Here is an 11,838-nt window from a genome sequence, read left to right as displayed (position 1 = left end):
CTATATGAATTTTGCATATTTGTACGTAAGCAAATAACAAAATCCATAATTCTTTATTACTAAGGGTTTATTTACACAATGCTTCAGGCATAATAAAAAATAAGTTACAGTACAAAAGTGCTCTTAGGAAGGAGACACTGAACAAGGCTGTGATACCCCATGAGTATTCAGATAAGACACACTTTGCAAGTTTGCTGGAGAAGTTTTTAACCACTTCATTACACATATAAAACATACATAAGACATCATTTAAAGAAATATCCAGTTGTTACATTCACAATGGCGAATTATGAAGAGCAGGAGAAAATACAGGCCTAACTTGTGGCTTCAGAAAGTTTTTAGGCCAGGATGTGGTAGCTCACACCTTAAACCCCAGCACTAGAGAGGCAGAGGCAGTGGGATCTCTATGAGTTCAAGGTCAGCTTGGTCTACAGAGTGAGTTCCAGAACAGCCAAGGTTACAAACAGAACAGATCCTGTCTTAATTAACAGAGAAAAAGAGAGAGAAGAAAAACTTTTAAAAAGCAGAATGAGAGAAATGGGATGAATTTCAAGGACCAAGATTCAAATGTAAATTGTGCCAACTTGCTTTAAAGACTAGGTAAAATGTCAAGGTCCTGGATCTAGGAATACAATCTATTGGAAATTCCAGTTTGTTAAAAGAAATAATCTGTGCGGCCCAGTCTAATAAGGACCAAAACATCACATTGTACAGATTCACCCAGGCCTAAACTTTTAAATGTTCTGTGTTCTCCGAACAATGCTGCTGTGACTTGTGTGCACACACCAAGTAACTAGATGCAAAGGAGAAATCCATCCCCCTTCTTCCCATAGCCCATTGTAAAAGTTTGCTTTATACTAAAATAAGGGGAAAAATAAAATTGGTTCATTACATTTAAGTAGTTTTGGTATTTCTTTGGTCCCTGCCAAATTCTCTTTAAAATAAGGTGAATTAAAACCAAAAGAACTTTAACTAATCTCTTCCAGTTCTCACACTTATGTTAGACTGTACAGAATGGTTATTTGCTTTGGGTTGACCTTCTTCACACGTCTAAATTTTTTTTAAGTTATAATACAATGATATCACAAAGTCTTCTAATTAACTGCTTAGGACTCCAGTCTGCAAAGAGCATGGGAGCATGGGTTCTGCTGAGAGAGGCAGACACAGGAAGTAAGCAGAGCTGTCTGTACCCAATACAAACCTGCTGTGCGGCTGGATATGGAGGTCCACCTTCAATCCCAGCACTTGAAAGTTGAGGGAGGGCTCTCTGACTCTAAGGCCAGCTCTACATAACTAGTTCTAGACCAGCCAGTGACACATAGTAAGAACTTGCCTAAAAACAGATAAATATAAAAATGGTGTTGAGTGATTCTTCCTGGTAACATTTGCTGGTATACTGGTGTCCTCGTGACCTTTTGTAGTTACTGTGCTTAGACTTGCACTGTCACCTCTAAACCTGGGATTAATTGTTCAATAAACCTAGCATACTGAAAAAATTCAGTTAAACAAGATGTGTCTATTACTTAAGGACGGTCATGAAAATCAGACTTCCAGTGTGAATTTGGGTTTTGCTGTTAATCAAAAATGGCTGGAAGGTTTAGCTCATCATTTTATGATTTTATTTATTTTCATTTTACGTATGGGGTTTTGCCTGCATGTATGAACATGTACCACGTGCATGCAGTACCTGTAGACACTAGCAAGAGGGTGTCACACCCCTAGAACTGGAATTACTGATGGCTGTGAGCCACCGTGTGAATGCTAAGAATGGAACTGGAGTCCCCTGTAAGAGCCACAGTGCTCCTAAAGGTTCAGCCATCTCTCTAGACCCCTTAGCATACCTCTGTGTTGTTCTAAAGAAACTAAAATGTGAGAAGAAATATCCTGGCAGGCAGGCCAGCTGATTTTTCTGTCCTTTGATGCCAACACACACAGGAGTTCAGGAGTCATACCCCATAAGGCAAGTGGAAAGACAAAAACGTAACTTCCATTTCACAGAAGCAGATACACATTTGCACTCTAGAATTAGGTAAGACCCTAGTAACGAAGGTATACATGAGTCTAGTGGCATTTGCCCAGGATGAATCCTGAGTTGCTCGGCAAGGGTGTTGCTCAACTAGGCAGGTTTGTGCTGCAGAACTTGTAGGGTGACAGGTCATCACTGGCGAAGATTCCATTGACTTCAAGGGGTACTAATGTTGTCCTTGAAAATCCTCAGCTTCCTGGAATACAGAAGTTTAAAAGGATAAAGTCCTTGAGAAGAGTAAAGAGGAATACCTGTGTCCATCACATGCCCATGACATCCATAATCCACTCCTAATGGAAATACTCTTAAGCTTACTCTCCCACTATAATTTCAACAGGCTTTACTTCCTTCTCTTTATTACACAGTTTTCAGATCCACTGTCTTTTTTGTACGCTGTACTTTTTCTTGAGACAGGACATTACTGTGCAGCTCTGGCTGGCCTGGCACTCACGGTTGTAGCCAGGATTAGCCTAGAACTCACAACATTCCTCCTGCCTCAGCCTCCCAAATGCTGGGATTATAGGCATGTACCACCGTGCTGGCAGTGTCTTCTCTAAGAGCCTCGCGTGGACACTTGGGTGATTGATAGATCACTCACATGCTTACGTCCCAAGCCCCTTCCCCATCGATTAAATCAACATAAAGGAAAGTAGAGAAGTCAGTAGAATTCATGCATTGCCTACTTTGAAAGTGTTTCCTTTCTTTTTGACATTATTTGTTGTTTTGTTTTATGACTGAACTTTTTTAATTATAGACTTACCTGTACATATTATAACATCCATTTTTAAAAACCTGTTTTCTTTTGTAACCAAAATGCCATTACACACCTAATAAAACCTAGTAACTCCCTAATATCCACACTCATGTTCATATTCGAAATCTTAATTACAACCTCCATTTTTAGTTTTTTCAGACAGGGTCTCACTGTGTAGCCCTGGCTGTCCTGGCACTCACTCTGTAGACCAGACTGGTCTTGAACTCACAGATATCCTCCTGCCTCTTCCTCTTGAGTGCTGGAATTAAAATTGAGTACTACCTCCATGCCAAGCCCAACCTCCTAGTTTTTTGTAATTTGTTTAAAGATTTATCTTCTATCATAGACCACAGGCTATACTTGATGACATTAGTTTGTTAAATTTTCTTTAATCTTTATTCAAATTTATTTATTTTATTCTGTGAACATTTTGCCTGCATACTTATATGCACCACATGTGTGCTGTGTTCAAAGAGCCCAGAAGAGGGTGTTGAATCCCTTGGAACTGATTGTTGATGGTTGTGGGCACCATGTGGGTGCTAAGAGTTGAACTCAAGACCTCTGCAAGAGAAGGAAGCATTCTTAACCACTGAACCATCTCTGATCCTTGGGTCAATTACCATCTTGCCATAAATGTTTTATAATAAAAACCAAATCATCAGATATTAATCTTTTCATTAAAAATGATTTATTAGGCTGGAGAGAGAGCTCAGTTGATAAAGCGCTTGCCGTACAGAAATAAACACTTGAGTTCAATTGCCAGAGCCCATGTAAATGGCTGGGCCTGGTAGCGCATCCTTAGAAGCCAAGCACTGGTGAGACAGAGAGAAGCTTTGGTGGCCACACAGCGTAGCTCAAACAGCAAGTCCCAGGCCAGTGAGAGACTGTCACAAACACAGCCTAGCTCAAACAGCAAGTCCCAGACCAGTGAGAGACTGTCACAAAACAAAATAAAACAAAACAAAACAAAACACAAGGTAGATGGCACCTGAAGTTGTCTTCTGGTCTCCACATGCATGTACACCCACAAGCACACATGCACACACACACACACACATACATGAATGATTTATTCACATGATGGAAGTTCATTACTGGTGGTGGTTAATATAACCCCCAAACCTCAAAAAGTAGAATTCTCTCATCTTTAAAGGAAATAGTCTGGTTTCTTAATCATATGCACAGGTCTCTATGAAGTCATCTACAAAGCTAATAGGAAACTAATCTGCCTGGCCTCTGCTTCTGAACAGGAATGTCATTGCATTAAAGAGCCAGACAAGCTGAAGACAGAAATCACCCACACAGGACCTTACCTCACAGTGTTAGTCTGTATCTTCCAAATAAACAGAGACCTTGTGAGTGTCTTGTTTGAGTTTTTCCTCTTCTTTTCTGTAACAAAGGAGCAGAAGCCAAATGTCAGATGAGCAAGGCAAGAAGCAAAGGCAGCAGGTCCCAGAGCGGCATCAGGTAAGGTACCCGGTCCGGGCCCCCATGCTTTAGGAAAAGGTACGTACACCTGGAAGTCCATTCTAGCTAGAGAGCTGAACTGCCAGTGCCATGTGAGTGGTTATACCTACGCCCCACGTGACCTACGAGTCCGAACTCAGACACTTCAGAATCCGAGAGGTTCCTAAGGGGCTTCATGATCAATTGCACAAATTTCAGTAAATATTTACTAATTAAAAATAAACAAATGGTTCTAGGGTACTTATAAATCCATGTGCAAAAAAAATTAACTGAGACTCTTAATTATATACAAAACTTTACTCAACATACACCATATATAAATGCAAGGATGTAACTGAGGGGGGCTGGAGAGATGGCTCAGCGATTAATAGCGCTGCCTGCTCTTCCAAAGGTCCTGAGTTCAAATCCCAGCAGCCACATGGTGGCTCACAACCATCTGTAATGAGATCTGGTGCCCACTTCTGACCTGTAGGCATACATGCATGCAGGCAGAACATTGTATGTATAATAAATAATAAATAAATAAATATTTAAAAAAAGAATGTAACTGAGAATATGTTCTTAGAAGAAATGAACTTCATCAAAACTGAAAACTTTTGTGTCTTAATTGCAGGTAATGTAACTGAAAGGGGTCAGGTGTCCTTACAGCTTAACGACAAGAAGACATCCACCTCTATTTGAGGGTGGGCAGACTATCTTAACAGATACATTTCTAGAGATGATCTATAAAAGGCCACTAAACACATGGGAGGAGGAGGATCTTTCGTACTAAGATGCCAATCAAAATCTCACTGTGACAACACCCCCATGTCCACTAGAGGGCAGTAATCAAGAGTGAATGCTGGAGAGAATGTGGGGATATTCTAATGCCCTTACATTGCTGATAGGAATGTATTGACTGTTACGGGAAAACAGTTTGTCAATTCCTCCAAACATTCAATTGTTACCAACCACTTGGCAATGTCTCTTCATTATTGAGAGAATTGAAAGTAAGTGTTTACAAAAATTTGTGTAGAGTATGTTCATAGTGATTGATATTAGTTATGATAGCCAAAAAAGGAGAAAAAAATAACAACTGTATGTCCACCCGCTGAATACACAAACAATATGTCCATTATAGTTGAATATCATACAGCTGTTAAAAAGAATGGCGTAGGATGGGGAGCCAGATGACTGGGTAAATTGACTGCTGCCCAAGGATCTAAGTTCAGATCTCCGGGTGCCCTGTAAAAGCCTCAGGTGTGGTTGTGAACCCTTAGCCTTAGGTAGAGACAGAAGGATCCCAGAGGTTTGCTAGACAGTCAGTCTCAAAGATCAGAGACAGCAACAGAGGAAGACCCCCCAGTGTGTACCTCTACCTCCACATGGGTACCCACATGCACACAGCACACACAAAGAAAGTATGAAGTAGTAAATATTTTACACCATTGGCAGCTTTTAAAAACATCCTGCATGAAAGAGCCTAGACACAAAGGGTCCGGTATTTCATGCCTCTACTTATATCCCACGCTCGAGACCGACACACCCCACAGACAGAAAGCAGGTGAGCAGCTGTTGCACTGGTGGGAGGAATGATTGCTAGAAGACAGGGGGCTCCTTCTGGGCAAATGCTTAAAAGGTTCTAGAATTGGTGATTATTGCACAGTTATGTGTATATTTAAAAGGGTGCATTTTCTTTCAAAGGTTTGTTTATTTTTATTTTATTTGAATGTTTTGTCTGTGAGTATGTAAGTGCAGAGCCCACAGAAGCCAAAGGAGAGTATCAGATCTCCTGAATCTGGGGGTACAGGCAGCTGTGAGCCATTGTATGGATGCTGGGAACCAAACCCAGGCCCTCTGCGAGAGCAGGCAGCATTCTTAACTGCTGAGACAGCTCACTGTCCCAAGGGCGAATTTTATAGCTTATAAATTTTATCTCAATTTCCAAATGTTTACTAAGCACTTACTGTCACACTGAGCAGAGCAAACATCCAGCACTGATTGGTTCAGTGACTGCTGAGTGCCTCGCCCTGCCGCGCTTACAAGTGTGCCTCCCTCCACAGAGGACTTCCTTAAGGCCTCACCTGTGCATTTCTCATGCCTCCAAAATCCCACACAAGAGCAAAATGCTTTGGTGAGATCTCTTGTAAAATTAAGAAACCCTTTGGATCTTGTTATTTTTGCTGTTTAAAGATTTATTTTGTTTTTACGTATGCATATGTGTCTATCTGGAAGCAGGTTTGTGCACATAAGTCACAGAGGTCAGAGGCATTGCATCCCCCTGGAGCTGGGGTCCCAAGCTGCTGCGAGCCACCAGACATGGGTGCTGGGAACCGAACTCAGACCCTCTGCAAGAGCATCTAAGCTCTTAGCCACCTCTTAAAAAAGAAGTCTTTTGTAAAGTTACTACCTATGTCCTAATTTATCGGTCCTGTGAAATGGAGCCTCTCACACAGCTGGTCAGAAATAAAAACAACTGTTCAACAGTTATTTGGCCCCCCTGAAAAAGCCCAAGAGCCACCCCAAGAGGATGAGCAGGCATTCCCGCCAGTGCTCACTCAGCCTTACGATTTTATCCCCTCATCTCTATCAGCGCTTTTCGCCCATCGCTTTTTCCGGAAGTGCTGGAAGAGGACCACCACGATTACTATTATGATCATCACGGCACAGGCAGAGCCAATGGCCACAGCCAGGAAGAAGATCTCAGAGAAGGGCACTGTGAGGAGAAAAAGAGAAGGCAGGGCTGTGAGGTAGGTGAAATCTAAAGGCAACGACAATGCATCTCATCATTAACCAGATTCTTCCTTCCTCCTACTGTTAGAAATAAAACAGTACATCACGTTGTAGCCTTTGGCAGCAGTGAGAAACTACTCAGACTATATCAGGGCTACTCTACTGTGACTCTCTTAGAAGCAGTGACATCACCGCTGGAGAGCTTTGAAGTGAAATTCTCAGGCCCCACCCCAAACATGCTGGACTAGAAGCACTAGGGGCTAAATCCAACCATCTGCGTTTGGACATGTCTTCCAGGCGATGTGTTGACACCCAAATGCTGAGAACCACTGAGTCAGTTAAACTGCCCAGTAATTCCAAGTTACTGCTAACCTAGGTAGGACGATGTCCAGCTCAGTCCTGCATAGCCTAATCCCCACTTTGTCCAGTCAGGCTTCAAAGCACCTACTGTGTTCCTGTCGTTATGATGGAAAAGAAAGGTCACAAGCATTATTTCCGGTGCTGTACCGTGTGTTTGTGTGTGTATGTGTGTCCAGGAAGACAGTCAAGTAAAGCAATAAGTCCATAGAACCAGGAGAGAATGTCTATGCCAGGAACTCCCAACCTAGAATCCATCAGGAAAGATAAAGAAGTTCCAGGGGACCCAGTGCCTTCTTCTGGCCTCTGCAGGCACCAGGCACACAAGTGGTGCACAGATAAACGTGCAAAATACCAATACACATAGAGAATGGGGAGTCTCTTTAAGTGGTCCTCCATTTCTTAAAATAGGGGAACAGAGCCACGATTTTCTGTAGGCTCTCAATAAAACAGTGATCCTGCTATGTTGAACCACTGCTGGCTTTTGTGTTGTTTTCGCTGTTACTTTCTGCTGGTTTTGTTTGTTTGGTTGGTTGGTTTTTGTGGTTGTGGGTTTTTTGCTTCACCTATCAGAAAAGAAAAAATACAAACAACTGAGGTCTGAATATATCACATGACTTTAGTACTCGGATGAGCATGGACCACACAGCTGTCTCTTGGTAGAGCCTAGAAAACTGGTTTTAAACTGATCAAGATAATAGTGATGGGAGACAGTCAAACCACCTGACACACTAAGATGTTTTAAACAATGCAGTGTGTTAGTTAAGAGCACACGCTACCTTAACTCTTAAGAAGCTAAGGCAGGGGGATCTCAAGTTTGAGGCCAGCCTGTACTATATAAAGAGATCTTTTCACAAATAGCAAAACTTCATCTCAAATATACACACATACACACTTACACACACACACGAGAGCTAGCTCTATCTTATTAACTGTGTGACCTGAGTTATTCATTTATTTTTATTGAATCTCAGTTTCCTCTTATGTTAAGACATAACAATATCCATTTCTTGAGTGCTTATAGAAAATAAAACAATTCCTATAAATTGTGTCTGCCCATAATAAGTGCTGGGTACATGTGGCTATTAAAATTTTCAGGACAGTTCAGAGTTTGGAAGACTCTCACCAATTTACTGCATCATTTTGTCCTCACCAAAATCTCCTCTTATTCTCACTGTACACACAACAAAAGTAAAATGTGTGTATAACTCATACACAAGTAGCGAGGACTCCACCCCAGTTCCTCAGCTCAGGAGTACTGTGTTCTTTGTCACCTGGCATCATCTTCCAGATTGTCCCTGTAGTGCAGGTAACCCAATCTACTAGAGAGCAGTTCGAGAGTCTGAGATGGCTGGGCTTGAGTCTCAAGTGACTGCATTTACTAACTATATGAATTTGGGGAAGTGATTTACACTTGGTGAGCCCCGGTTCCTTGTTAGTAAAATGGGAGACACTAAATATACAACAGACTCATGAGATGTGTAAAAAACAAATAAGGTAAATCTGGAGAGAGGGCTCAGCAGTTAAGAGCACTGACTTCTTTTTCAAAGGAGCTGGGTTCGATTCCCAGCACTCACATGGTGGCTCACAACTCTCTGTAACTCCAGTTCCAGGGGGCCTGACACCCTCTTCTGGCCTCCATGTGCAGCAGGCACTGAAGCGGCGCACAGACATATATGCAAGCAAACCACCCATGCACATAAAATAATAATTTTAAAAAGATAAATGTATCGTGTAAACTCCTGACAGCCGGGGCACTGAGTAAAACACTGGCAACCATGATTGATAGTGTACCCGGATTAAATGAGATAATGTGTGCCAAACACTTTAGATTGTGCCTGGCACACCAGGTACTCAGTACGCATCTGGAATAAGCGAGAGAATGAACTGACCCATTGTGAGTCTTTTTATCAGAGTTGCTTCCTGTCCCTTTCACGAACTCAAGGCCATTCTTGTCACAGATTCCTCAGATCTCTTTGCCTTACTTTGTTTCTTTCCAGCAGCAAACAAAGCCTTTATTTTTTTTCACCCAGGACTCCTCAGTCTCTGAAGTTCCCAGTCCTGAAGCCCTAGGCCCTCCCTCCCTTCCAACAACATCACAAAAGATGCCCCCCCCTTTTTTTGTCAGCTCTCACTTCCCAAAACCTACCAGTATGCACCACGCTGAGCCGGATGGACCCTACCAGACCATCAACGTCAGGTGGGTTCTTCACCTGGCAGGTATACGTCCCATTGTCATCGAATTGCAGCTTCCAGAGGATGATGGAGACATCGTACCGCTCAGGGTTCCCATCCCAGACCACCCGGTCCTTGAACCGTCCACTCATGGGTCTGAAGGGATCCACGTGGTAGTAGAATACCTATAGAGGAGAAAGAATGATCTCTCCCACTCTGTATGGGGCAGGAGGCTGAGACAGTGGGGGTGGAAGAGAAGCCTCAGCAAATCTGACTAAAGGTCTAGCTAGCTTCTCAGTACACACTCTTGCTTCCCTTTTCTCAGATCTAGCACTCTCTATCCCAAGAACTGGTTCCCAGCTTAACCCTGCGCATTTGGTCAACACAGAAAGGCAAGAAAAAAGACCTTAATATGGTGGTTCTCAACCTTCCTAATACTGTGACCCTTTAATACAGTTTCTCATATTGTGGTGACCCCCCCACCATAAAATTATTTCATTGCTACTTTGTAACTATTATTTTGGTACTGTTACGAATCATAATGTAAATATCTGTATTCCGATGGTCTTAGACGAAGTTGAGAATTGTTGCCTGAATACATCCTAGTCAAGGGTCCACTGGAAGGTGACAAGAATCCACTTACAAACTGCTCACGCCCCCCATCTCGAGGCCGGAAGTTCCACGTCACCGTCAAGGCATCACCCACAGGGGCAAAGCTGGAGAAAGTGCATTTTAACCGAATGTCTGTTCCATTGACTGCCTCCAGGGCCCCGGAGGTGTAAATTTCCACCGCTATTGTAGGAAAAAGGGCTGCAAGGAAGGGAAGGAAAGGGGTTAACAGAGAGCGGAGCGCGCATACTCGGTGAGCACTGACACTTTCCAAATAAGCCAGCCTCCAAATTCACTTCGCCTGAAGTCTGCAACACTCCTACCTACACACCACCTTGACCCTCCCAGCCCGAGGGCCAATTAAAAGTTCTGCCCAACAAACTACCTGGTGTTCTCACTTCTTCACAACCACGGTACCAACTTTGGAACTATAGCCAGAAACTACAAACTTCAGCCAATAAGATGGAAATCAGAAACAAAATTCCAAACGTTAATCAGACATGGAGTACTAAGATCAAGCAATAAAATATATGTAAAACAAAATAATAATAAAGTCTCTAAGCAGGTACGTTTTCCGACATGTAGACTTGGGATTGCTACTAGCCTGCAGGTTAATCCACCCCAGCAGCTGCGCTGGCCTGCACCCCTGGAACCTTACACCACGTGGCGTATTTACAAATTCAGTGTGTGCATTGGGGCAGCTTCAAAACCACAGCGGGGTTCTCGCTTCCTAGGTTTGCTCCGCGGTGCTGCAGGGAGTCAGCAGACAAAACCCTTCCACAGAAATCCAAGGGCCAAGTCGAGGCAGCAGGCCGAGGCTGAGAGCAGCCACACAAAGATGGTGTGTAACCTGAGATCAGAAAGCCCTGTCTGTGCCTGAATCACGAGCGGCCAAACACACCTAAACCTGTTTGCCCAAAGCACTGTCCCAAAGCAACCCACCGAACTGAAGTTTCCGTGAAGTCTGGACTAGAAAGAACTGCAGCCGGGTCTCGAGCTCCTAACAGAGAGCCCTTAAGACTTCTTCGAGCCACGAATTCTGTCTTTACATAGAGTGGGTGGTGAAGGTACAAACTTTTAGAAGCCCGCCAGTTCTTACCTGTGAGCTGTAAGCCCAGGAGAAGTGGAAGCACACGCGCAGGGCTCTTACCATACATCAGGGAAAGCCAGTCGTGGCCCCAGAGGCCAGACCCGGCAGACCCAGGACTACAGCACCCTGCCAAGGACAGAACGAGCAGGAGCCGCAGTTTTTCCCCAGAGAGGTCCGAGTTCCTCACTATGGGAGGGGGAACAGCAGAGCCAGCCAGTGACTCACCCCGCCCGCCCCAGCCGGTGCAGCAGCGCAGGAATGAAAGGTGGGGCCTCCGCACCCAGCTCCCTCCTCCCTATTCTCTCTTCCCGCCCTCCTCAACACTCCAGCCCTCTGCGCAAAGGTCTCAGACTCTGAGGTCCTCTCTTTACTTTTCCGGCCTGGCCTCCGAATGGCCTCAGAAGCAGCCAGAAGAGGTGGTGCCAGTTTGAAATGTCCCTGCTACTCTGGGTTTAGCCACACACACCCTTTTAAAATAGGTTATACAGTCTTGCCTTGGAAGTGAAAGCTGACAGCTTGCTGTGATTCCAGTCCTTGGGGCCCTATAACCCCCAGAAAGAATGGGAGTTCCTTAGGCCCCTCTGGGAACCCAGTCCCACCCCGATGCAGCAGGCCGTTCTTCCTGAGACTCAGCAGAGAGAAACTAAA

At 43.9% G+C, this 11,838-nt stretch overlaps 1 protein-coding gene across 1 annotated transcript; it reads right to left on the bottom strand.

Annotated features, from left to right (window-relative positions):
• Positions 1–57: 57 nt before the first annotated feature.
• Mpzl2 (myelin protein zero like 2) lies at positions 58–11,416 on the bottom strand. The gene is made up of 6 exons (XM_057767592.1): positions 11,200–11,416; positions 10,135–10,301; positions 9,466–9,676; positions 6,795–6,942; positions 4,094–4,169; positions 58–2,222 (listed from the first exon to the last, which is right to left on the bottom strand). Exons 1-5 carry the CDS (start codon positions 11,255–11,257, stop codon positions 4,103–4,105), a joined length of 651 nt encoding a protein of 216 aa, XP_057623575.1. The 5' UTR covers positions 11,258–11,416; the 3' UTR covers positions 58–2,222; positions 4,094–4,102.
• Positions 11,417–11,838: the final 422 nt, after the last annotated feature.

Source organism: Chionomys nivalis, chromosome 4 (genome assembly GCF_950005125.1).
Source record: "Chionomys nivalis chromosome 4, mChiNiv1.1, whole genome shotgun sequence".
Taxonomy (NCBI): domain Eukaryota; kingdom Metazoa; phylum Chordata; class Mammalia; order Rodentia; family Cricetidae; genus Chionomys; species Chionomys nivalis.
The sequence above is the reverse complement of the archived record's forward strand: the minus strand, read 5'-3'. Positions and strand labels throughout refer to the sequence as shown.